Raw genomic sequence first — 25,611 nt, forward strand, 5'->3', positions numbered from 1 at the left:
GCCACACAGTCCATGCGAATAGCGCGACCGTCTGTTTGGGATGCCATCGATGGGTCCGAGGAGAAATTGCGCTAAAGCAGGCGCAACCTCCAAATAATCAACCCACGTGGGTGTGCTATCAAACTGTAATTCACAAGCCTTCGCACATCAGTAAGCGATCAGTTGCCTCTCGACGAACTCGCTACATTGCTCACCATCCCATGTGGATACAAGACATGCGTATGTACAGTACTGGCGCCCTTCTTGAATCTGCCTGTTACCGGGTGTGTACTGCCTAGAGGCTCGGTCGAAGCAGAAGGCACAACGAGCGTCGAGGTCCAGCTCTTGTGTATGTGTGTGTGTGTGTGTGGCTATATTCGCTGACCGACCAGTGGGGCGGCCTAAGCTTCCGTTGCATGGAGTACATACATATACATACATATGTACAGTATCCAGGCGCTGCGCCGATTCGCAGGAGGATCCTTGCCTTCGGGCCTGACACCAGATGATGGTCATCTCGAGCTGAGCGAACGGGCGACCAGAACGGGGCCCTCCAAATTGGTCCCTTCGCAGACCGATGGTGGGGACATGTACGGGCTGAGTTTCTGGAACCCTTTCCTCTGGCTGGGATGACTGTCACTCTGCTTGAATGTGATTTAAGAGATGGCCTCCCGTTGCGTATGACAAGGTTTTCTTGCTTCTCTTCCTCCCCTGTCCTCGACCGTGCAACCGCCAAGCCATAGCAGCTCTTGGCTTTCTTGTCCTCTATGGGTTCAGATATCTTCTTGATACTTTGACATCATCCTCGGAAAGTGATACTATATTTTAGGGTTCACCAACACCCCATACGTGTCGACCTGCTGCAGCCAAAGAAGGCTATTTAGTCGGAAAGAACACGAAATTGATACAGTACCGCCATGTCGGGAGAGCTCGAGGCACCGACCGCCCCTGCCGGCGTCACCAAGACGTCTGGCGGCAACGCGGCTTACCACAACTTCCACAATGACTTCCTCCACATCCAAGATCCCAACGAGCGGCGCCGTCTCGCTCTGGCCGAGATCGATGCTGCGCCTTTCGGCTGGTACCACGTCAGGTATGATAGCCTGTAGAGGCTTTGCGATGTATAGTGAAAAGGGACTAACATGAGTACAGAGCCGTTGTCGTCGCTGGTGTTGGTTTCTTCACAGACAGGTCAGTGTATCTTGCTTGTCACAAATCTGCTATCCGGCCCCGGCATTTCCGGGGAGAGGATCTATGTCAAATCTCACTACCGCAGCCACTGACTCCGGTATCTTAGTTACGATATCTTTGCCGTGTCGCTGTTGACACTGATGTTGGGTATAGTGTACTACCCCAGCACCGGAGCCATGCCGGCTTCCTCCGACAATGCTATCAAGCTCGCTACCTCTGCCGGAACCGTTATTGGGCAACTCGGATTTGGTTACCTTGCCGATCGCGTCGGTCGTAAGAAGATGTACGGTCTTGAACTTATCATCATCATCTTCGCAACTGTCGCCCAAGCACTTAGCTCCAACAGCCCATCGGTTGATGTTGTCGGCCTTATAATCTTCTGGAGAGTCCTTATGGGGTAAGTAAACAGCAATTGACCGAGACATGCTGTAATAGAAATGCGAACAGGGGTTGAAATGGCTTCAAGCAAGCCCCTGGCGAGAGTCGACGTGTTCTGAAGCTATCTGCGACCACAGCTGACATCGGACTAGTATTGGTATTGGCGGCGACTATCCTCTTTCGAGTATTATCACATCCGAGTTTGCTACAACTAAGTGGAGAGGCGCAATGATGGGAGCTGTGTTTGCCATGCAAGGTCTTGGTCAGTTGGTAAGCATATCTCAAACCCCCTATTGCAACTGGGACAAAGCTGAACATGATTAAAGTGCTGTGCGATCGTCATGCTTTGCGTTACCGCTGGCTTCAAGCAATCTTTGTCTGCATCTACGGCCAAACACTGTGACGGTGACTGCGTTGTAGCCGTTGACAAGATGTGGCGTACTGTTATCGGGTTTGGTGCCGTCCCTGCCACCATTGCCCTTTACTACCGTTTGACTATCCCCGAGACTCCTGTCAGTATCAACAATTCGTTTTGAAGGGTAGATCTTGCTGACTCCTTCCAGCGTTACACCTTCGACGTCGGTCGCGATGTCGAGAAGGCCACCGATGATGTCAGGGCTTACATGTCTGGCAAGAGCGAGGGCAAGCCAGACGAGGTCGCCCGTATCCAAGCCCGTGACGCTGCCCAGACTGAGATGCAAATCCCGGTAGCTAGTTGGTCAGATTTCATTCGTCATTTCAGCATCCCGAAGAACGGCCTCCTCCTGCTCGGTACTGCCGGGTCCTGGTTCATGCTGGATGTTGCCTGTGAGTATAAATATCGCTACTCCATCTCTCGAGGCCTGCGCTTACATTAGTGGAACAGATTATGGTCTGTCCCTGAACAACGCCACCATCCTTAAAATCATCGGCTACTCGACCAAGGGCGCCTCAACCACCTATGAGGTTCTATACAACACTGCCATAGGCAACCTCATTATTGTTCTAGCCGGTGCCGTGCCCGGCTACTGGGTGACCGTGGCCACCGTTGACACCATCGGCCGCAAGACAATCCAGTTCGGAGGCTTCGTCATCCTGACCATTTTATTCGTGGTTATGGGCTTCGGCTATAACTACATTTCCGCGCATAACCAGAACGGCCTCCCTGGCCATCTACGTCCTGGCTCAGTTCTTCTTCAACTTCGGCCCCAACGCCACCACCTTCATCGTCCCGGGCGAGGTCTTCCCCACGCGCTACCGATCCACAGCACACGGTATCTCGGCGGCCTCAGGCAAGATCGGTTCCATCATCGGCCAGGGCGCCATCTCCACCCTCAAGTCGCGCGGCGCCACCAAGGACAACGATAGCCCCTGGATGGACCACGTCCTTGAGATCTACGCCCTCTTCATGCTTCTCGGTTGCTTCACCACCCTTTGCATCCCCGAGACGAAGCGCAAGACGCTGGAGGAGCTCTGCGGCGAGGACCAGCCGGCGCCACTCCCGGCGACCGCGAATGCACCTAAACACTCCGATGCTCCGTCTGCCTAAAGTAGGTGTCGGTGCTCGGTGTTTTCTTTCGTTCTTTCTGGGAAACACCTTTGGCCAAAAGGTGTATAGTAATTCACCAGAGTAATGATGATTTACATATGTTAAACCCTGGGGAGTAGCATTGGTCGTACTAAGATCATGTGAAAACTAGCGAATAGTTAACATAGCGGAGGCTTGTATGAAGTTATTTAAGGGTACATAATGCCGCATGCAAATCCTGACGAAGAAGATGTCTGGGAGTTTGTGTTTTTTCTGGACCTAAATACTTAATCCGCAAGAGAAAGCATCTGAATTATGTCATGATCGACCCTTTTTCTTGCACCTTTGACCATGGTCGCCAAACTCGACGGGAAGAGGGAAGAGAAGAAGAAACTCTTCTCGCAACCTCGGATCTGCTGTGATGGAGTACTGAGGAAGTCGACGCTACCCAGTTGAGACATCGACCTTTGTCTTGTCTACATGATATTAGTAAGCCATCTATCTGCCCGTGTATGTAGAGTGGAAGATGGATAGGCAATGCGGGCGTGGCAAGGGTCTGTAAACTTACAAAACGCGACGTAGTCCTTGAAGTGCGCCGCCTTCTCCTTGGTCTCGGGATAATACCAGGCAGCGTTCTTCAGCTCATCACCTGTGCGTACATGAGGTGTCAGTGCACGGCAGTACCCGGGCGGAGCTAGTGTCACAGGTAAGACGTACCGCCAACGGTGATGTTGTAGTAGCTCGCGTCCCCTTTCCAGGGGCAGTGCGTGCTGTGGTCCGTCTTGGTGAAGTACTCGCTCTTGACGGACCCAGGCGGGAAGTACACGTTCCCCTCGACGGTCTCGTAGACATCTGTCTCGGCTATGACGTTCCCGTTGACGGTGGCTACTGCGTGCCCGTGCGTCGGCATCTTGCTTGGCCTGGATTGGTCTTACCTGGTCTGGCGAGGGTATTGTTTTGCCCAGTTGGGGATGTTCAATAATTTGACGTCAAGATGCTGCGGGGCTCGGGGAATACGATTGTACATATATATATGGCCACAATGGTCACTGCGTATTAATCAGCAGCCCAAGACGACGATGAGATATCGATACAGGATACAGTATGTATACAGGAGAGATGCATTGCATCCCTCCGACCGAAGCGGGCGGCCGGTGGACAGTGGACAGCCAGTCAACAGCCTAGACAGCCAAGCGTGTGCTCCCAAGACTCCGCATCATCCGCACCCCAGCTTTTCCTCCACAGCTGTGGGGGAGCGTTTGGTCGGACGGATGCCGCTTAGACGAGCCGGCCACTCGACTTAGTAATTCCTTCCAGGTCAGTCGGTCAGTCGGTCAGTCGCGAACATCGGATCTATCCTGTGGAGAAGTCTCGGCATTCGACGTGCGTCCTTATTTACTTCCAACCTGCCATTCTCCGTTCAATCGTTTTGTCTTCTCAGAGAGAATACTTGCAGTGCCTGTGTTATCTCCATCTCCAATAACAGAAGCTTGGAGGGCCTCCGAACTTCGAGCCACGCAGAAAAGCAAAAAAAAGCAAGACATTTTTCGCCCGACATGCCGCTCTCCGGAGTTGAGGTTGCGAAGCACAATGACAAGAACTCGTGCTGGGTGGTAGTTCATGTATGAGACTTGGCATGCCCCGGCTCGATTGAAATGGCGCTGACGGTAGCTCTAGGGCAAAGCCTACGATGTGACCGACTTCCTGCCAGGTCCGTTTCCCGCAAGCCTCTGCGCTGCAGCCTTCCGCATGCTAACCGTCTATTTCTGCAGAACATCCCGGCGGGCCCAAGATCATTCTGAAGTATGCTGTCAGTTTGCTTGCCCAAACCCCAAGCTGCGGCCACCTGTTTAAGCTGACACTTGGCGCATGTAGGGCAAAGACGCGACCGAAGAGTTCGAACCCATCCATCCACCCGACACACTTGACAAGTACCTCGACAAGTCCAAGCACCTTGGTCCCGTTGATATGAGTACGGTCGCCACTGTCGAGAAACAATATGACCCCGAAGAGGAAGCCCGGCAGCAACGCATTGCCGACAAGCCCGCCCTTGCGCAATGCTACAACCTGTTGGATTTCGAGGCAGTGGCCAAGAGGACGATGAAGAAAGGCGCCTGGGGATACTACTCCAGCGCGGCCGACGACGAAATCGTGAGTGGGCACAGAGCCAGCCAGGCCGGGGTTTGCACTCCTATGGTGACGCGCCACTAACCCGGTGCATCTAGACGTTGCGCGAAAACCACGAGGCTTTCCATAGGATATGGTTCCGGCCCAGAGTCCTGGTTGATGTTGAGAATGTCGACATCTCTACCACCATGCTCGGGGCCAAGGTTGACATCCCTTTCTACGTGACGGCAACGGCATTGGGAAAGCTCGGGCATCCCGAGGGCGAGGTGGTGTTGACACGCGCGGCGAGGAAGCACAACGTGGTACAGATGATTCCCACTCTTGCGTCCTGCTCGTTCGACGAGATTATGGATGCCGCCGAAGGAGATCAGGTCCAGTGGATGCAATTGTACGTCAACTCAGACCGCGCCATCACCGAGCGCATCGTCAAACATGCGGAGAAGCGAGGCTGCAAGGGTCTTTTCATCACGGTGGATGCGCCGCAGCTTGGCCGGAGGGAGAAGGATATGCGATCCAAGTTCACCGACCAAGGCTCCAACGTGCAGTCTGGCCAGGAAACGGACAACTCGCAGGGCGCGGCTCGCGCGATTTCCTCTTTCATCGACCCCTCCCCTTTCGTGGAAGGACATTCCGTGGTTCAGGAGCATCACCAAGATGCCCATAATCCTCAAGGGAGTGCAGCGAGTCGAGGATGTTCTTAAGGCGGTGACCATGGGCGTTGATGGCGTGGTCTTGTCCAACCACGGCGGTCGCCAACTGGACTTTGCGCGCTCCGGCATCGAGGTCCTGGCCGAGACCATGCCTGTCCTTCGCCAGCTCGGCCTCGAGGACAAGATCGAAGTTTACATAGACGGCGGCGTCCGCCGCGCCACGGACATCCTCAAGGCGCTCTGCCTCGGAGCCAAGGGCGTCGGTATCGGCCGACCGTTCCTTTACTCGATGAGCGCGTACGGGCTGGAGGGAGTGGACCGAGCCATGCAGCTTCTCAAGGACGAAATGGAGATGAACATGCGTTTGATCGGCTGCTCCAGCATCGACCAGCTAGACCCTTCGCTGGTTGACACGACGAATATCGGTAGCCACACCACGAGCGTGCCTAGGGACAACTTGGGCCATCGGGTCTATGACCAACTGGCCTCACCCGAGTGGAAGAACCCGAGATCTTCGAAGTTGTAATACGAAGGGGGGGGGGCGCGGTGCTGTACTAGCGGGCCTAGATCTGTATCAAGATATATATCGTGTGCTTTCTACTTAATATACATGGCTGTACATGAAACATATGCAACAAGGGAATCCAAATCCAGAAGAGGGCCGGGAGAATGTGCCGTTCCCCTTTTCCATGCCAGTAGCTGTGCAACACACAGCCAAGCCGAGTGAATCGCTTCCCTCACCGCTTTTGATGATGCAATTGCGTCGACCTCGGTTACCCCCAAAACGGCCATCTGGAGTTGGCCCATATGATTGGCCCAGGAGGCCGTCGACTTTCCTTTCTCGGGGGTGGATCATCTAACGAGGAGGAGGCTTGGAGACGACGAGCGCTAACACGGACTAAGGCTTCAGTGGATTGAATGTGAGAGAATCTATGCACTTCGCTTGTCGTCGGCATGGTCATCAGGTCGTGTTGATTTGGAAGCGACTGCAATGTGGTAGCATCATCTGTAGGGATCTGTAGGAGCCTGTAGGAGCCCTGTAGGAACCCGTCAAGCCGTATGTGCACTTGGCACTTGGCTTCCATTCCACGCACCACGTCCTGTCAGGGCGGCGCAGCGCAGCGCATCTAGCGCGGGCAGCATGCAGCATGCAGCACTGCATTCATTATCTGACAGCAGGCCGACCGACCTTGCTGCTTGCTGCTTGCTACTTGTCGCATCGAAATCAATGCATGTATTTGCTTTCGTTTCTTGCCACTCCACCTGCCACCCAGACCTGCTTTTGGTGCCCCTCCAACCCGGAAAACCCACCATTCCCTACCCAGCCTACTCCTCGATCGGTAGGCCATCTATCTCACCTGAGTTGGCAAAAACGCCCTATCACTGGGTCGGCCAGTCTCGTGGTCCTTGATATCAGTTTCGCTTTGGAAATCCGACTTGACCAGACGGAAGGACTGCTTTTCTTTTCTTTTCTTCTTTTTTTTTCCGTTCCCTCTTTTCTCGCGCTCTCTCTCTCTCTCTCTCGCTGGAGGTGCCATTTAACATTGTGTCCCCCCCATCCCCCCCCTGTTGTGTGCTCTGGCTTTACGCTAAGTATAGCTTATCGTATTGCATTCTCCTCCCCTAAGGCTTAGCACGCCTTCTCAAATGCCCAACACCACCATGTCTTCCCTCGAAGCCAAGATTGTGGTGCTCGGCTCCCAGGGCGTCGGCAAGACGTCGTTGGTGATGCGCTTCTGCAAGGGCGCTTTCAACCCATCGCAAGTCACGTCGACGGTGGGCGCGAGCTTCATGGCGAAACGGGTTATCGACAGCGATACCGACACAGTGGTGCGCCTACAGATCTGGGATACTGGTGAGCAATCCTGCCCCCTTGCGTCGTGCCTCCTCGCTGCTCTCGCTGACACATAGCGCCCAACTTCCCTGCAGCCGGTCAAGAACGATTCCGCTCCATATCGCGACTCTACTACCGTGGCGCCAATGCCTGCATCCTGTGCTACAGCATAACGGACGCGCAGTCCTTTGCTGAGATGGGCATGTGGCTGACCGAGCTCCGCCGCAATCTGCCCCCGATATCGTCCTTCACGTCGTCGGAACAAAAGCCGACATTGTGGCCCGCGAGCCCGCCCGCCGCGAGGTGCCGTTCGAAAGGTGCATAGCATACGTCGCCGAGAACTTGGCCCCCGGACAGGGCAACACGCCACCGCCTACAGCCACCCCTACTGGCATGACAGGATTCCCGGGACCCGGTGTGAGCCAGGTCAGCATGGGAGGAAGCAGTGCTGGCCCGGGAGAACCGCGCAGCCCGAGTAGTAAACGAAGCAGCGGGTTCTGGGGCCAGGAGGTGGGCTGGGACGCCTGCCACGAAATCAGCGCCGAGAGTGGCGAGGGCGTCGAGGAGGTCTTCAGGGTCGTCACGCGGAAGCTCGTGGAGCAGAACAGGAAGATGCAACAAGCACTTCTGGCTGCCACGATGACCCCCGGTACCCCCTATGAGGGGGGTATGGGCAGCGACTACTTCGACGGCATGAATGGCAGAGGTAGCTTCCGGGTTGGCCGCGATAGGAGGAGTTGGCTATTTTCGCCCGGATTCTCGCCCGCTGTGACCATGGAGAATCACCATGGACAGAACCAGGCAGAGCAGAACGGGCAGGTTGAGATCACCAAGCCAAGGAGCAAATGCTGTTAAAACCCCCGCGTCTTGCCTCCGGAACAGGACCACAGTACATTATACGGACCGGACCGCATCACCTACCTCAACCACATGCTTCCTGCTGGGTCAGGCAGCTTTGCATCAGCCTACGCTTCTTCTGGTCTAATATTCATATTTCACCTTCTGTTTTCTTTTTCTTCTTTTTTCTTTTCTTTCCTTTTCTTTCCAGGAGTCCCCGCGCGAGGCGTTTTCTATATTTGAGGAGCACTAAGAGCGGCGTTCTGGCAGCATGCGCATTTCACGTTCGGGCATCAATGGCATTCTCAGGGTGTCGGCCAAGGTTTCCCTTCATTGTCTTTTGTCGTTTCTTGTAGTCATAATGGCGTGTTGTTGTTCAATGTGGATATAATTGCTGTTTCTCTCACGAGACTATGAAGCGAAGATAACGAAACAAAAACCCGTCCAGTCCTTGCTGGCATACCATTCTGCATCAGGGCTTTCAAACCATGGCATTGGCATGTAATGTGATTTGTGGTGTATGCATGTGATTCCGCGAGACACAAACCACCAAATGGCTAGGTAGGAGAGCAGCCGCCCGAGAGGACAAGGTCAAATGGGCTCAGGGGTAGCCCTGTTGACCGAAGGCTTCGAAGCCCGAGTTAATCAGTCTATAATCTAATGAGACATGATGCGGAGCTGAACACGCAGCAGTGATAGGTTTGCCCGCTTGTGAATCCTCCATTTGTATATCAACCTGTCGTACCTTAGCTGTCACCCTCTCACCCGCCTTGGACAATCAACGAACCATAGCATCATCAAACCTTGAATACTTATTTACCTGCTCACCCCTAACCACAACCGAAGTACAATTATTCACCAGCGTGGCGAAGATAGACGAAGCCTATACGTCTGCCGGCGGTGCTTCAGCTCCCATGGGAGTGAGGTGAGGCCCAACTGCTGCAGGCCGAGGTAGGCTGCAGCGGTAACGGGCACTCCGGAATCCGTCCGAGCTTATTCCAGGTACCATCTATCGGCAATACAAGAGCGCCGGTGATGACGGTTGAGGAGAGTAGAGGGGGCTGCCGAGGGAAGGAGTGCGTGTGCGTATGCGTGTAAAAAAGGGGTACAGTGATGAGGGAACAGAAGAAAAGCGCAACCCACATGATTCACGCGTTACAGGGAATAAGAACAATTGCCCGTCGTGGTATCACGGCCGCAGCATTCCCTGCCGCGGGAATGCCGCGAAGGATTCGAAACCCCCTTGTAGTTTGGACTGCTATGAGTATCGTTCGGGGCCATGGAATATAAAACGACAGATTCCGTTGCAAAAGCAGTGCGGACGGTGTCGACGAGAGCAAAAGCAAATAGAGCGGCCGCATCGAGCGAGAATATATGCAGGACCCATGGGGGCCAGAAGGGGCCGGCCCTATAGCACAGCAACGCAACGCAACTCAACACCGCCCGTCTGCGCCGCCGCCCCCCTCAGAATTTAATCCCCGACGCCACAAACGGAAAGTGATGATCGGTGGGTTGGGTGGGCAGGACGGACCTGGGACCAGTACTGGGACCTCCTAGAAGGCCCAAGGAGCAAGGTCCTGACTCTTGGCCGAATCCAAAGCCCATCCCTCACCGAATTGGACTGGGGGCGTGATATGTTGTTGCAACACGATTCGCTCCCCCTCTCACATGTCTTTTTTGTTTTGGCCGTTGTTGTTTTTGTTTTTGTTTAATTTTCGGGCTTTCTCTTTCTACTGCCAGCGGTATTTCCACATCGTTGTCACTGGCACACGGCTGCGCCTACCTCGGTTGTGACGTTCGGTCGATTGCTACGTGACTGCTCACTTCTCTTCCCAGTCTCGGAGAGGCTTGAGATTGGGGGCGCGATTTGACCAGGGGAAAAAAGCGTATGGCGTCCGTCCGTCATACTGTTGTAGTTCTTCTATCCTGGGTGCCATGGGCCCGGCGTCCCGATCACCTGCAGAAAGACCTAAGTAAAGAGTACAAAGAAGAAGGGGGTAAGCTTAGCACTGGCCATTGAAGTCGTCTTGCGGGAGGTCTTCCCCGGTGCTGGGTTGCGGTCGGATTTGGGGGCGGCCTATGTTCTGTACGCGCACGCGTACTTGAAGCGACATAATAGCCAGCAGCATAGCCATGTAAGAGTTCCCATTGCAGCAGCCGGTTCCTCGGCCAGGTCGGCTAGGCTTACGAGTGGTTTGCTGCCCCCTCCGCCTTGAGTCATTTTCCAGGTCAAGCTAGAGAGGACAATCCTTTCCCCCGACACGAGGGGGTCACCATTTTGCAATGGAGGTTGTTGTGCAACGTGGACTGCAGGATGCAACGCATGATTGAGGCGCGGCTGCATAATATGAGAAATCGTCGGTAGCTTGGGCGGTACTTGCATTAACCTCCTGGGGGTCATCGCGAAAGACAGCAGAAAAAGAAGCAACTAGAGCCCGGAAGAACAGTCATCATAGTCGTTGCGGCGGTGAAGATAGGCGAAGGACGTATACGGTTCATGCACTATCCTCGTTTTTTTGCTTTCTCGTCATCCCTCCCGTTCTCTGATACGAAGGAGGGAGGTGTGTAGCCATCGGTAGCAAACAGACATGCAAATATAACGGCTGGCAAACCCGACCGCCCGGGTCAGATGAGTTGGTCATTGGTCAGGCGGGTTTTATTAATAGTCGACGGCCCCGTCGTTCGATGGTCTTGGTTGCTCTCCCTCGAGTCGGTCAACTTGGCGTGTTTGTCTGTGTGCGTGTACAATATGACTAAGGCCCTCGCCCTTTCCCAAAGAGAGCAGACATGCAGCACGCTTAGGCGTATACCCATCATCGTCATAACCGTCATCATCTGGCCGGGGGTTTGTTTGAGCAAGCTGATACCATTTCATCAGCCGGACGATCTCGGTTTCTGTTTGGATGTGTCGTACGGCTGAGGAAGATGGTCCCGATTGAATGGCACGCAACCGGCGCTAATGCATAGGACCTGATGTAAGCTACCGGGATATCTCCAGCAGCACACCTGGCTGCTATACAGATGTATAGCGAGAATTCCACCATGTGTTATATGTCGAGGCCTGTTATGCGACCTCTCTCTCGTCCTCGCTGGCTTTCTCTGCCCGTCTTCCCCCGCTAAGACAGATTTGAGTCAGCGTGCATGTGTGAGTGCGTGTGTGTGGTGAGTGTAGATCCATGTTGTGTGTTCTTCTTGCTTCTGCTTCGCACTTCTTGTCGCATGTGAGACTTGCCGGTGCAGATAGTATTACTTCAACTTACAGCATGTTGTGGATATGCTTGCAGGTCCACCAGTGCCGTCGGTTCCACCGAGCAGCAGGCAGTAGTGTCCCCAGAATTCTGTCCAGAAGTCCCCTCCACTGGCCCCTCCTCCTGCTCCTCCTCCCTCGGATCCTGCTAACCTCATGTAGCCTAACCCTGTCTGCCATCTACCAAGGAACTTTCCTATACGCTACGCTGCCAACCAAACTTCACCGCTGGCTGGCGGGGAGGCCGGCTGTCAGTGAAGATCAATTCCGAGATCCAGTTTCCTGGGAGCTAGCCTGGCCGACTGTCTACATATATGGCATATGTATGTACATACATACATGCAGCTGCCTCCCATCTTCTTTTCTATCGCATGGTCAAAACCATGTGCATAGTGGCGGCCACGGTGCACGGCGAAGATCTTCGGAGGCAAAATCCGTTCCAGTGTAGGCCGCCGACGCCGGTCGTGCGTATGCAAATCATATCGCCACAATAGACGTCTGCAATTTAGAGTGCAGATACATGACCGTGTACGTATACATATACTCTGCACCTCGTGTCATTTCACCCTGTCGGGATTCGGCCCACTGAAAAGCCTCTTGAGAGCATCATGGCCCGCAATTGCCGAGGCATAGGGGGCCATTCCCATACATACATGCGTGTACCAATGCCATACCAACCGTGTCATTCCCTCGGCACATGGAAGACGTCGCTGGGGGCCGGGCTGGGGCAACGAGAAGCGACTTCTCGCATGGGTGGGTGCTATACTCTTGGGGGATTTAAGCATAGTCCCCCAGGTTCCAGTGTCCTGGGCCGTGGCTTGACACTTTCCATGCTGCCGGAACTGTACAACGTGTACCAGCGCGGGAGACCCAGATATTTGGGTTTGGGGCACCCCCCCTCTCCTGCCCCCTCCCCCTTCGAATAAGCACAGTATATTCGGCCCTGCAAGTCAACAATGCCAAGCAAAAGCAACAGCCAGCCAGATCATTTCTCACTTTACCGTCGCCGTGCTATGGAGCACTGCACTGCAGCGTGACGCCACGGGCCATTCACGGCCCCTTCCCCTCAGCTTAGAAGAATGTTTGGTTGGCTCGTCCTCTCAGACAAACCACGGCCGCCATGCAGCGCGGGCTCGTAACAAGATATGTAGTGGAGCCTGCGTCCTGGGGAGAAGACGGCAGAAGGACCGCCGGCCAAGCTGAGATTGGCCGTCGAGGCGGCGGGAGGGCGAACACCCATGTACAGGCCCGAGTAGCTGTCTCGTCTCGCTCTTTAGCTCAATTAACCTGATCAACGTAGTACACCTTTGCTGCTGAGATTGCCTTCCTGATCGGGTTTATGAGAAACCCAGCATGTTCCGCCTTTGACCTGCATCTATCCACTTGGCCGCATAGAGAACGTGCTGATGTTCGACCATGGCCTTCGGGAAAAGGGCCATATCGAAGACTCGAGGACCACTCCGACCCTGTAAAAATATGCTACGCCTGGGGGCCGCACACTTGGCGTATCCATGCTGCAATATCCAATACCACCTTGCCTGCGACCTCTATCGGACAAATAGCACGAGTTTGTTGTTAACCAGCCTCGCAAACGAGAAGGGCATTCATTGGCCACGCGCATACGACAGCAATCGGCCACACCATTCACACCCTCCCCGAAGTCCAACCAAACACCAACTTGATTAGTATTTGGACATTGCTTGCTCCATAATAGTCACGCCTGGGCTGCTTAACGTTGTCAACATAAAGGAACTACCAGCATCTAGTACACCTAATCAAGCACCGAGGAAGAAGGCGCCCGGTAGGGAATATCATTGTCGTTGTTCTCATACATCAGGGGCGGAACCCCACCAGGAAGTGTTTGCCATTTGGCTCAGTGACGAAAATATGGCCGAGTGGGACGAGTGAGTGAACGGACTCCTATCTCTCACCCTCAAAGGAAGCTAACTGACTCTGATCAAGGGAAGAAGAAAATGCGCTCCCTGTCCTTCCCGAGGAACATTTCGTGCGCGTCGTGTACAATGGCAGAGAATATCATCAGCTATCACTGTCGAGCAATGCGTATCTCGCTCCAATAGACGAGGTAGGAACGTAGGCTGCCTGGGATAGCACGACAGATTGCTAACACGAATTGGCGGTAGGTTGAAGTTGAGCGGCTCCAAATGACCCACGACATGTTTTCTCTGGTATTCGACGATAGGCTCATTTTCCCAGAGATAACTCCTTTGAGAAGAGTGCTTGATTGCGGGACGGGAACTGCGAATTGGGCGGTGGAAGTTGCCAGGAGAGAACCGCAGTGTCAGGTACGTTTAGTTCCCTTACACTGTCTTGTAATACTTTCCCGGTGGCCCCCTGGATCGCATGTCGAAAATGGCTATACTTCGAATTTCGAATCCGTGGCCACTGGTGAATGTTCGGCCGGGTGTGTCTAGCCGGTCGAGTTCGCCAACGCCGTAACGGTGGTGACCACGTTATCGCACTCGAACAAGCATGTATAGAGCCAGAAGGATTGCCTGACGTTGATCCGATCCTTAGGTGTACGGTGTTGATGTTAGTACGGAGATGATGCCAATGTACGGCTACTATCCAGCAAATCTGCATCTGGAACAGGCAGACCTCAATGAAGGGTAAGTCTCTCAGGTGTTTCGTCAACCCGCGCGAGCGCTAACCATGAGAAGTCTGGCATACCACGACAACACATTCGACCTAGTCCACAGCAGATTGGTTGCCGGAGGAATCGACGCCGAAAGATGGCCAGAATATCTCCGCGACCTGCATCGAGTGCTCGTCCCAGGAGGCTGGGTTCAAATGGTGGAGATATATTTCAACGCCCAGTCCGACGGTGGCCACTTGAGTGATAGTCAGTCTCATACACAAAGAAGTCCACTGAAGAAGGACTAACAAACCCACGCGATTACAGACCATGCTCTCAGTCATTGGTCGAGACATTATCTAAGCGCAATGGGGCAGGCAGGAAAAGACCCCCGCGCGGGTCTGAAGCTAGACCACTGGATGAGGGAAGCCGGCTTCACCAGGATGGAGATGAGAGAGATAACCCTGCCGATGTGTGGCTGGTCACATAGTAAGTACCAAGGCCGCAATTCGGAATTATCACTAACGAGACAACAAGATGAGAGGGATTTTGGCATCGGTGTCGCAAACCAGGAGAATGTCAGCAGACTCCTATCCTCTCTTGCCTTGTATCCTTGCACAGCCATACAAGAGTAAGTCGTGGTGCTTGATTCTGTGTTCGCCCCATTCCCATCAAGCCGGAAAACTAATCCTCGAAGCATGACGATTCAAGAATTCCACCTACTTGTGGGACAGGCACGGCAGGAAGCCGCGGCCCTGGGGTTGAAGGTAAGATATGACCAGTTGAACAAACATGGCGACCGAATTTTGCTGACTGGTCTGTTATCCAAGCCGTACTTTAAAGCGTAAGTGACCATCCCTCAAACCACCTTCCCACCTCTCCAGGCGGGAGCATCGGCGATTCCATACAAGACTGACATGGCCTGTCAGATACGTCGTTGTGGGTATGAAACGCGCAGGGCCTGCAATGACTAGCTCGCACAGGCACAGTTCTAGCAAGAGCTCTTCTAGTCGGCATAGGAAAGGGCGAAATGGCAAGCGGGTGCCTCGCTAAGCGGGACTGGAGCCTTCGTTGGGAAAGTGCTGGATGGGACATCAAGTAATCTTTTCCAAGGTAACAGATATTTCCCAGATGCCAGGTTCGCCGGTGTATCACGACTGTAGGATCTTATTCGTCCCGGAGGCCCGAAGGGATCCGACAGAGTCCCCGTGGCTTTCGATTTACGTTAAAAGCTCTTTAGATGACCTCTTAATAATGAATATTGATGTTGGTGGTGGTTACGAGACCGAGAAGGAGAACCAGCAAAGGTGACTCAGCATACGCGAAGTCGCGTTAAGGTTTGTAGCCGTGGTTAATATGGAAGGTGCAGAATGTACATTGGAAGGAAACCGCCGAATGGAATGCCCAAGTGGAAGCCACTCCCTGCGTAACCTCGCTGAATGGTGGTGGCCACGCCTTCCCGGGGGTGTCGGGTGGTCACCCACATGTGATGACGGTTCGGGGCCGAGGGTGGAGCTGTCTACTTCCCATCCCACATCTCGAATATGCAAGGCAACCCAATGCAAGGACCAGCCTTTGAGCGCCAGCCCAGGGGGAGGGGCAGAATGAGTACTTCGGCGTTGCAAGTAGAGCACGAAGGATACGATCGAGGATTGCGGATTGCGGATTGCGGGTTGCGGATTGCGGGCAAGACTGATGTCTGTCACTAATGCCACTCACTAAGCCCTACGCTGTCGCCCCCAACTTCGAGTTATGGGGCAACACACCCACGTTTGTATGGTGGGGCTGACAGGGGTAGGCAAAGGGCCCGTGTCACCCCAAAATTTATTGCAGCTTCGCAGCTGGAGGCTCAAAGCTCAAGCACGAACACACACCCACCCGCTGTCAACACCGCGCCACACAACAACGGACACACAGCCCGCAGGACCTCAACCACGTAATAAGCAACATGGCATTCCAAGCACCAATGCGGCTCCCCCTGGGCCTGGTACGGGCCAGGCTTACCACCGCCGCCGCCCGACCATTCTTCGCCGTGCCCACCACCACGACCCCGCTGTGTGGCCGCCGCCAGTACTCCTCCGAGCCGGCGCCCCCACCGCTCCTGCAGAAGATGAGGACGGACCTGAAGACGGCGATGCGGGCCAAGGAAGTGGCACGGCTGGCGGTCCTGCGGTCGGTCCTGTCGGCGACGCTAAATGCCTCCAAGACCGGGACCCCGATCTCGACGGACGCGCAGCTGGTGGCGCTCCTGCGCAAGACGGCGCGAGCCTCGCGCGACGCCGTTGAAGAGTTCCGGACCGCGGGCCGTGAGGACCTTGTCGAAAAGGAGCAGGCCCAGATCGACATACTCGAGCAGTACACCGCCGACAGCGGCGTCCAGGAGGTCACCGCCGACGAGCTGCGGACCATCGTCGCTGGCGTGGTCACGGCCATGACGAGCGAGGGGGCGAGGCCACCAACGGCAAAGCACAGATGGGCAATGTCATGAAGAAGCTGTTGGGTCCCGGCGGCCCCCTGGAGGGCAAGGATGTGGAAAAGGCCGAGCTGGCAAAGATTGTCAAGGAGGTCGTGGGGTAATTGGAATCAACAGATCTGGCGTCTGGATGACGGGCGAACTTCAATGTATAAAAGAAACGGGAGACATATCATAATGTGCTTCCGGTGTGTATATCTGTATCATAGATCTGCGACACTACATCACCAAAAGGGCCTGACGAACACCCTGCCCCTCCTCTCTCCCCATAGCAACTGCCAGTGAAGCGCATGCACATAGACGTTGTAGATATCATTGGCCCATACAAATCAATCAATCAATAAGCGTGCCCTCCCTACCGCGGGAATGATAATCAATGCGCATTAACTTAGGGAAAAACGACCCAGAATGGTATCTATGAAGTTGGTACGGAACTCTCCCACAATCTTTCAAACTTGACCCAATGCCCCGTAACTCCACACCGAAAATACCAAGACCTGTTGAAGCCTAAGAAAGCTCGAAACGTTCAGGTAGCACAATAGGGGCTACCAAGGTCCAGGTGTACATAGCATAGCAGATCCAAGCACATACAATCTTAACCCAGCTAGCCCAGTACGTTCGTCCCACTGTGGCAAGGTAGCCAGCCTCCATCTCCTCATCACCCCAGGTCGAGGTGAGCAAGGTCGCGACCCAGCATGTTGCCAAGAAGAAAATTATGTGAAACACCGAGTAGTTGTACTGCGTACTTGCACGCTCGTCATCACTCGAGGACTTTCCACTCGACTCTTCATCCTCATCGTCTGACAGCAGAGCGTCGGCAGGCAAACTACCTTCCTCCACGGCTCGCCGCAGTACTTCCCTTCTCATGTCCTGACGGCCCGGTTGTTGCGTGACAAGGTCATGCTCATCATCGTCGGGCAGTCTGATGCCACCGCGGTTGTTTCCCAGTCCTAGGCTCTGGGTGGCTGCGCGGGTAGTGGTGTATGCTACGGTCAGCATAGTGACGATTGCACCAATGACTACCGAGGTTGACCGAGAGGCCTGGCCGCGAATCAAGGGGTTGCACTGCTTATCGTCAGGCTCCATCGAGACGGCGGACATGGTGAGGTAGGTGCAATAAATAGCGACCATGGCAGCCTGTGCCAATCCAGCCTTTGGGTTATGCTCCTGGATGGCAGGGTGAACCGAGATGAAGGAGACCCCAAGCCACATGATCAGGTTGATAGTGATGGCAGCTTGGTTCATGGAACATCCACTGGACGCAAAGAAGATGTACTGAACGATGGTCATGGCCAAAGATCCCAGGTACATGCTCAGAGTGGATCCGATCAGAACAATCCTCCAGCCTTTGGAATCCGTATTTTCGATCTGTTCCAGACAGTATTCGGCCCATGTGTGAGCCAGATCAACCAGAAGGATCAAGCCGAGAATCAAAAACAGCATAGCACCGATGAAGCCGATGTAAGTGCCCCAGAAAATGTAGAATTCGTCGGGGATCAGGAACGAGAGGACGACAAAAGCCAGCCATGCAATGACCTTGGGGCCCCAGAAACCATTTTGCAAGGCAGCCCGGGGGTTCTTAGTGTTGTTTACGCCGAAGAGAAGGCCGGCAAAGATGAGATGGAAGAGGCCGAGGGCGAAGTTGATTCGTTGGACAGCCAGCCGTCCATAGCATTCTCCGTTCGGGCAGTTGATCTTGACATAATCGAGCATGAGGTTTTGCAGCTTTTCGACGGCCCATGGCGTGAGCATGATCCATGCCACGATCGAGTTGACCAAAAGCATGAGGGCATAGGCGAGACGAGTGGCGACACTATCGAGCTGTCGGTCAGCCTTGTCGCGAAACCAACCACCATAACTATCAAAAGAGCTTCTTACCTGTTACCACACTTGCCGCATGCGCTGCATACCATGGAGCATGTGGCAGCACCGCAGCAGCTGGCAGCGAAGGACATGAGCTATATTGCAAAGGACGGCGTTAGATAGACCCTCGACGCGCGTGGACATGGGGCAGGCCTACCGTGCCCATGCTGGGTACTACCAGCAGCGGAATTGATAGGAGAGCACCCATCGTGCTTTTGTCGGCCGTCTCGTATCCAAGTGAGGGGGTGTGTTGATGGAAATGGATGATTATCGCAGGGCGTTGTTATTCTGTTGGATGGGTAGGCAATCGGAGAAGCGCCTGTCGCAAGCCTGAATTATGCGGCAGACTGACACCGTGCAGTAACCGTGCACCCCCCATGGGTTACAAGATTACGTCGTCACCTGCACCGGCTGGCAAAGGTGGGGCGCCAGTCACAAGCCGTCAACTAACTGACGGACTATCTTCTATGCAGTATGTATGTTTGTACAATCTGTATTCTCTGACAGAGCCAAGAGCTCTATTCGTCAGCAGCGGATTCCAGTACGTACGTGCTATCTTAAAAACAATCTGTTGCCTGCATCTACTGGAACCCATTGCTAATAGCAATCAGCGCTGGTCACCGCCACCTGGCGCCGAGACAATTGGCAGAAAGCAACTACAAGTTTGCGCAGCCCTTCACCAGCCCAGGAAACAAATGGAATAGAGGTATAGAGTAGGACAATGAAGCTGCATGTGGTAAAGAAGCACAAAACACACGGATGGTAGATGCGATAGTGACCCTCTATTTCCACGCGATTGGCGACTTCCCCGGGTGCTGGGCAGGGTGCTGGGCAGGGGTCAGAGGGTACATAGAGGGGTGGGGGCCACCACTGTACATACATACGTACATACATACATTAGTTCAGTGGTGGCACCCTGCCCACTCCCTACTGCCTGCCTACGGCATCCCGATGCCGCGGGATACTGGGATACTGGGATACGGGGGGAGATAACTTTCTGATAAGGCAAGCATACGTCCCGTCATACATGCGAGGTACAGCTCGGGGGTCCATCAATGCTCTATTTGCCAACTACCTTCCTTCCATATACATAGACTTTCCCTTCTCTGCCCTGTTCCATTTGTCTCATTCTCCTCAGCACACTCATTTCATATTGCCTACTCTTCCTTTCCGATGACTGACCCTTAAATGCTGGTCCTGTGCAGCACACCAGCGTTGGCCCAATCCCCTACTTTCGCGCCCACCATCCCCTGAGTCGACTCGATAGTCCGATACCGCACTTGACACCACCATGACGTTGGATAAGGACCTTCACCAGGCACGCATCGTGTCTAGCGTGTCTGCGACAATCATCTCCCTGGCTTGTGGGACAAACGTGAGCTTCCACCCTGGTCGGGAACCCGGAATTGATCGCGCATCAAATCAAATAAAACACTTCACTAATCACCCGAACTCGGCAACAGTACGTCTATTCGGCATGGGCGCCTCAATTCGCCGACCGTCTTCTCCTATCGGCGACCGAAAGCAATGTCATCGGGCTTGCTGGAAACCTCGGCATGTACTCCATGGGCGTGCCCATCGGGATGCTCATCGACAGCAAAGGACCGCGACCGGCAGTCGTTCTAGGCTCCTTTCTACTCGGCATCGGATACTACCCCCTACATGTGGCATATAGCGATGGCCATGGGTCGGTACCTTTGATGTGCTTCTTCTCCTACCTAACAGGCCTCGGGGGTTGCATGGCCTTCAATGCGGCCGTCAAGACCTCGGCCCTGAACTGGCCTCACCACCGAGGTACCGCAACCGCGTTCCCGCTCGCTGCCTTCGGCCTATCCGCCTTCTTCTTCGCCTTGGTAGGCTCCATTTTCTTCCCCGGAGACCCAAGCCGCTTCTTGATGCTCCTGGCCTATGGAACATTCGCCATGACCTTCGTGGGCTTCTTCCTCCTGAGAGTCTATCCCCATACGCCGCATTACCAAGCCGTCGCCGCGGGCGAGGAAGGCCAGTCCGACTCGCAGACCCTACACCGCACCATGTCGCACGAATCCAAGACCCGGCGCTCTGCTTTCCACCACGGCCACTCCGTAGAACCTGGTACGTCATCTAATAATACAACGATACATGAAAATGCAACCTCAAACGACGACGACGACGACGACCTGGCTCCGGATCATGAATCCCCAAGCAACCCAGCGGTTGATCTAGAGGCGGAGACCGCCCCAGCAAAAGGGGGTCGAGATGAGGTTGAGGAGGTGGATGAGACGTCTTCTCTCATATCTCGGTCGACCTCGTCGTCGTCGCTACCTGGTGAAGTATTTGTGCAGAGCAGTATTGATTTGGATCGTTCTCATCGTGTAGATATTCGCGGCTGGGCGTTATTGAAGAACTTGGAGTTCTGGCAATTGTGGATTATTATGGCCATTCTATCGGGTATCGGTCTCATGACCATCAAGTAAGCACCACCAGACACCCCCATGTACCAGATAGGCGCTAACCACAGACACAGCAATATCGGTAACGACGTGACAGCCTTGTGGAAGCACTACGACGACTCTATCGACGACAAGACACTCGTCCTACGTCAGCAGATGCACGTCTCCATTCTTTCTATCGGCAGTTTCGCGGGAAGGTTATTGAGTGGTAAGTCCAATTTTTTTACAGTCGGGTAGTATGAATATTTCTGATTTGTTATAGGTATGGGCTCGGATTTGCTGGTCAAACTGCTCCATGCCAGTCGCGTATGGTGCCTCGTCATAGCAAGCGGCATATTTGCCGTGGCACAGATCTGTGCATTGAAAATTGTTAATCCTCACATGCTGGGCCTGGTTTCAGGTTTCAGCGGCCTGGGATACGGCTTCCTCTTTGGCGTATTCCCTTCCATTGTGGCCGAATCTTTCGGTATCCATGGCCTGAGCCAGAACTGGGGCTACATGACATTGTCGCCGGTCGTCAGCAGCAACATCTTCAACCTGTTCTACGGTGCCGTGTTCGACGCGCACTCGGTCGTGGAGCCTAACGGAAGCCGGACTTGCGAAGATGGCATCAACTGTTACTGGACAGCCTATATGGTGACGTTGTGCGCCTGCGCCGTGGGTATCGTGGTGACGCTGTGGGTGATATGGCATCAGCGACAGGAGCGGCAAAAGGAGAGTGCCAAGTTGGCGCGTGGCGAGGACTAAAGATTATCACAGGAACCTTGGCAACTATAGATTTTTGTTATATACGGTTCTGGTAGACTTAGATAGGTACAGCAAGCGACTTTTAGAAATATTTTCATTAATTGTACGGTTTCGTTGACCCAAGAGCAATTGTGTCTCGGACACATCTTGACTTAGCTCATCAAGTGACAGACGAGCAGAAAGACCGAACGAATTGAATGTGGTATCTTTTCTCTCTCAAACATTAGACACAAAGTCCTTCCTCTATTTCTCACCCTTAATACCTCCTCAAACCATCGATCAACTGTCAATCAACTACTTACTCTAATTGGCCATGTTTGACCTGTTTCAACCAGCAATATCCTCATCGTGCCTCAAGCCGGAATACTCGGTGCCCTGGTTCGCCGTGGCGAGTCTGGCGCAGAGACTGAGCAGCACCACCGTCTCCGTGGCGGCATAGTGGTTCAGAGCATCGAGCAGAATCTGCAGATGCCGACTGAAGTTGGTCTCGTACTTTTTGAGAATCTCAAACAGGTTGTTAACCCGAGACTCCTCGTCCAGCATGGATTTGTTAGACGCCATGCTGTCGTTGTGTGACTTTTGTTGTGGTTTCAAGGCTTGGAAGCGCCGCCATTGCTCGTCGCTCATGTTTGGCGGCTTGATGTTACCCACGAGATCTGGGTCTGACTTCTCGAGTTCCCTCGACAACCAGTTGGAGTATGCAGCGAACAGAGTACAGGTCTGCATGAGCTTCGAGTGGATCTAAATATGGCAGTGTAAGGTCAGCACACGCATATTCGCAAATGGCAAGGAGAAGGCCCGGCTAACATACCCTGATTAGCCTGCTATTGGTAAGCATGCAACCCTTCAAGCAGGTATCTAAAAAGTCCACATGGTCTTGCATCAGCTCATCCACTGTGCGATCAGGTTTGCCTGATCCCTCGAGACTACCGTCCTTCGTCTTGAGCCGCGACATTAGAGCTTGCCAGTTCGGTTCGATCACCTCCAGTGTACAAAAGTACAACAGCTGCTGTACAAATACGATCATGCGGGCACGCAACGTCCATACCCGCCGCTTCCAGATTTCTATCCTGCGGGCCGACGACCTGTGGCACCACACGATGGCATTGTTGTGCGTCTGCCATGTCGAGCACAATTGGGATTCAAGATGGCGCAGGGACAGGAGGTACCGGAAGAGAGCTTGGTAACGCCATATCGTCTTCCGGCTGATAACTAGAGAGACGGGAAACGGGACGCTATAGTTGAGCTCCAGAGACGTGAAGCCGTTGGCGTTCTTTTCCGCTTCCAGGGACTGTGCGCTAGAAGGTTGCAACACCTCGCCCTGCTCCATGCCTGTAATGTTGACAACGCGTTGCAACATCTTTATGAGACTGATTTCGTTCATGTCCACGTGAACATCCTCCTTGAAAGGGTCCAATGACACGATTGTTCCGGGCTGACGTAGGACGATATCCAGTAGCGATTGTAGTTTGACGGTGTTAACGGACTTGACTGGCTTTCGCAGCTCGGATGATCCAAGTTCCAGGAAGTAAGTGAAGTAATCTGACGGGTCGAGGAAAAAATAGTGTTTTAGTGAGCGAAGCCGTGCCGGCAGGGCATGTGTCGTCAGGAGTAACTTCATGAGGGATTCGTTGGCGTAGGCATATGCGTTGTTGACGTTCTCTAGGAACCGAGAATCGTCAAACGTCACTGGAACATCTTGGGCGACCTTGCTAATGTCGACTCCTCCGCATTCTCGGACCACGTTTAGGTATTTGCCGGCGAGAAGCACTTTGTCTCTTACCCCAACCAGCTGCAGGGGAATATCCTGTTCGCGCTGCAACGTGTATCGACGCTCCCAATAATCGTCAGTATAATCCTTATCCAGCTCTTCTCGGGTAATGCTCTTCTGCTCCTTGATCAGGAATTCCCCATGGGGATCGTTGATGCCACCGTGGTGTAGCCACTCGTTCAGCATAGCCATATATGGCCGGCTTGCATCGCGCAGCAACGACGTTAGCAATGAGCGAGCTGCTGGGTCGCCCGACATAGTCTCGAGCCTTTTTGTAATCATGGCGAGCACTACGCCGCCCTTGCACACTTTCCGCCCAGTCACATTCCCCGGAATGATATCGCCCCCTTTTTTCAGGTTCTCGAGGATTTGATCGATATCCTCGGGATCGGATTCTTCTTCACTCTCGTCGTCAAGCATGCCGTTCTTCTTCAGGAACTCGCGTGCCAGGAAGTAAAGCTGGGCCATGATCTGGGAGGTGGGTAGGGTGTGTATATTCAAAACGTGTAACGTGAAAGAGTCGTTTGTGAGAAACTGAGTCTCTAATTGAGCAACCATGATCAAGTATTCATGCAGGTACTTCCTAATAGCCGCGCATAGTGCGTGGTTCACCGCACCAAACTCTTCGCGACTTTGGACATCAACAAAGTGACCTAAAGCCGTGTAATGTGTCGCCATCTTCAGCATGGACTGCGTGAGGTCCTCCAAGCTTGGATCTAACCCGGCGGATATTTTATACGTCGGCCCGGTCAGCTGGTCTCGCTCCTCGCTCGGATTGTAGGCATAGGAGAAGCGAATATATTGACCCTCATAGCCCATGAACACGAACAACAGGTCCTCGATGATGGCGGCTTCCTGGGCCTCGAGAGACAGCTGGTGTAAGGCCTGCGGTTGCAAAGCCATGGGCATTTCGGATGCCAATGGAGGCACGGCTATACGGCGCGCTAACGGCGCAGTCGAGGGCTTGGACAGAGAGGCGACGGGTTCCCATACTTCTAAATACGGACTTGCATTAGACTACATGGTCGCTAAGCAATGAAGACCTGAATGTACCTACTTGGAATAGCCTCAAGGGGTATCTCTCTGTGCTTTGACTCGGCGGGGCGATGCCGCGACGGCTCCTTCGTCTTCCATCTCTCGGACGGGCCGCTGTCCCTGGACCGTCTCTCGGGGCTCTTGGTTCGCGACACGAGCTTCTCCCTCGTGGTAATGGTTGCGCGCTCCGTCCTTCGGTCCTCAGTGCTTCTGCTAGCTGGGCGAGGGTTGCCGGAAGCTGACCTTTTATGGGCGGTGCTAGTGAAAGAACCGCCAGGCTGTGGTGAGGGGCCGCTCCGCGATTCGCGATGTTCGGTTTTGAAGCTATGCCCCGATGTCATGCGGGGTCTCGATGAGGTCGCGTTCGCATTGTCGTTGGGGTTGCCATTACTGCGCCTGTCCGCATAATTGGGGACTCTGGATGACATGTTGGTGTTGCGGCGACATTGGGAAGCAGAGGGTGCGGAATTGCGACGCCGGGGTGTTGCGCCAGAGGCACCGACGGAAAGAAGCGCGGCAGAGGATTATGGAGGTTGTCGGCGGGCGGGTTGTTGACTTTCTTCCTGATTGACGAGTTAGTTGACTTGGGCAGCCAATTAAGCTGCATCGGGCAAGAAACCGCGTCGCGTATTGTTTCGTCGATTCAATCAATTGATTGATCAGTCCATGTTTGGGGGGACGGGGGGCAGATCCGCTATTACTTCGGCAGAGGCTCTGTTTTTAGCGCCATTGCCCTGCGCCAAGCGACTACGTGCCTAAGAGAAGTACCTAAACCTGGCATCTGGAGCTTCGTCAGTAGAGTCGTAGCCTTGAACCCGAGAGAGCTCCAGAAGCTCCCGCCCGCCATTCATCCGCCTTCCCAACGTCAACCATCATCGCCCATCGCCCGCGCAAACAACCCAAACAGCATCACATCTCCCCACACGCCCGACGTCAACATACCCAGA

At 54.0% G+C, this 25,611-nt stretch overlaps 9 protein-coding genes across 9 annotated transcripts; 6 read left to right on the forward strand and 3 right to left on the reverse strand.

The window, feature by feature from the left end:
* Positions 1-896: 896 nt before the first annotated feature.
* On the forward strand, positions 897-3,076 carry PG998_003548 (major facilitator superfamily domain-containing protein; the record flags this gene model as incomplete). Its single annotated transcript, XM_066870366.1, has 8 exons — positions 897-1,072; positions 1,132-1,170; positions 1,277-1,567; positions 1,701-1,818; positions 1,875-2,060; positions 2,112-2,355; positions 2,414-2,603; positions 2,683-3,076. The coding sequence occupies 8 exons, from the start codon at positions 897-899 to the stop codon at positions 3,074-3,076; spliced, it is 1,638 nt and encodes a 545-aa protein (XP_066734116.1).
* Positions 3,077-3,499: 423 nt separating this feature from the next.
* On the reverse strand, positions 3,500-3,965 carry PG998_003549 (uncharacterized protein; the record flags this gene model as incomplete). The annotated part of the gene is made up of 3 exons (XM_066870367.1): positions 3,500-3,531; positions 3,624-3,704; positions 3,773-3,965. The coding sequence occupies 3 exons, from the start codon at positions 3,963-3,965 to the stop codon at positions 3,500-3,502; spliced, it is 306 nt and encodes a 101-aa protein (XP_066734117.1).
* A 646-nt stretch (positions 3,966-4,611) lies between these two features.
* Positions 4,612-6,358, forward strand: PG998_003550 (cytochrome b2; the record flags this gene model as incomplete). Its single annotated transcript, XM_066870368.1, has 6 exons — positions 4,612-4,677; positions 4,733-4,766; positions 4,828-4,865; positions 4,931-5,206; positions 5,281-5,817; positions 5,864-6,358. The coding sequence occupies 6 exons, from the start codon at positions 4,612-4,614 to the stop codon at positions 6,356-6,358; spliced, it is 1,446 nt and encodes a 481-aa protein (XP_066734118.1).
* A 1,136-nt stretch (positions 6,359-7,494) lies between these two features.
* On the forward strand, positions 7,495-8,521 carry PG998_003551 (secretion-related small GTPase; the record flags this gene model as incomplete). The annotated part of the gene is made up of 3 exons (XM_066870369.1): positions 7,495-7,687; positions 7,744-7,921; positions 7,984-8,521. The coding sequence occupies 3 exons, from the start codon at positions 7,495-7,497 to the stop codon at positions 8,519-8,521; spliced, it is 909 nt and encodes a 302-aa protein (XP_066734119.1).
* A 5,116-nt stretch (positions 8,522-13,637) lies between these two features.
* Positions 13,638-15,445, forward strand: PG998_003552 (uncharacterized protein; the record flags this gene model as incomplete). Its single annotated transcript, XM_066870370.1, has 10 exons — positions 13,638-13,654; positions 13,713-13,833; positions 13,892-14,053; positions 14,286-14,377; positions 14,429-14,610; positions 14,671-14,832; positions 14,881-14,974; positions 15,041-15,187; positions 15,273-15,286; positions 15,333-15,445. The coding sequence occupies 10 exons, from the start codon at positions 13,638-13,640 to the stop codon at positions 15,443-15,445; spliced, it is 1,104 nt and encodes a 367-aa protein (XP_066734120.1).
* An 846-nt stretch (positions 15,446-16,291) lies between these two features.
* PG998_003553 (uncharacterized protein) lies at positions 16,292-16,920 on the forward strand (the record flags this gene model as incomplete). Its single annotated transcript, XM_066870371.1, is given in 2 exon segments — positions 16,292-16,765; positions 16,783-16,920. The coding sequence occupies 2 exon segments, from the start codon at positions 16,292-16,294 to the stop codon at positions 16,918-16,920; spliced, it is 612 nt and encodes a 203-aa protein (XP_066734121.1).
* Positions 16,921-17,323: 403 nt separating this feature from the next.
* PG998_003554 (uncharacterized protein) lies at positions 17,324-18,887 on the reverse strand (the record flags this gene model as incomplete). The annotated part of the gene is made up of 3 exons (XM_066870372.1): positions 17,324-18,629; positions 18,695-18,774; positions 18,837-18,887. The coding sequence occupies 3 exons, from the start codon at positions 18,885-18,887 to the stop codon at positions 17,324-17,326; spliced, it is 1,437 nt and encodes a 478-aa protein (XP_066734122.1).
* Positions 18,888-19,970: 1,083 nt separating this feature from the next.
* Positions 19,971-21,858, forward strand: PG998_003555 (uncharacterized protein; the record flags this gene model as incomplete). The annotated part of the gene is made up of 4 exons (XM_066870373.1): positions 19,971-20,054; positions 20,143-21,131; positions 21,186-21,319; positions 21,374-21,858. 4 exons carry the CDS (start codon positions 19,971-19,973, stop codon positions 21,856-21,858), a joined length of 1,692 nt encoding a protein of 563 aa, XP_066734123.1.
* A 327-nt stretch (positions 21,859-22,185) lies between these two features.
* PG998_003556 (spindle pole body component alp4) lies at positions 22,186-25,092 on the reverse strand (the record flags this gene model as incomplete). Its single annotated transcript, XM_066870374.1, has 3 exons — positions 22,186-22,599; positions 22,670-24,624; positions 24,687-25,092. The coding sequence occupies 3 exons, from the start codon at positions 25,090-25,092 to the stop codon at positions 22,186-22,188; spliced, it is 2,775 nt and encodes a 924-aa protein (XP_066734124.1).
* Positions 25,093-25,611: the final 519 nt, after the last annotated feature.

Source organism: Apiospora kogelbergensis (genome assembly GCF_038363985.1).
Source record: "Apiospora kogelbergensis strain CBS 113332 chromosome Unknown utg000002l_segment0_segment0, whole genome shotgun sequence".
Lineage (NCBI taxonomy): Eukaryota > Fungi > Ascomycota > Sordariomycetes > Amphisphaeriales > Apiosporaceae > Apiospora > Apiospora kogelbergensis.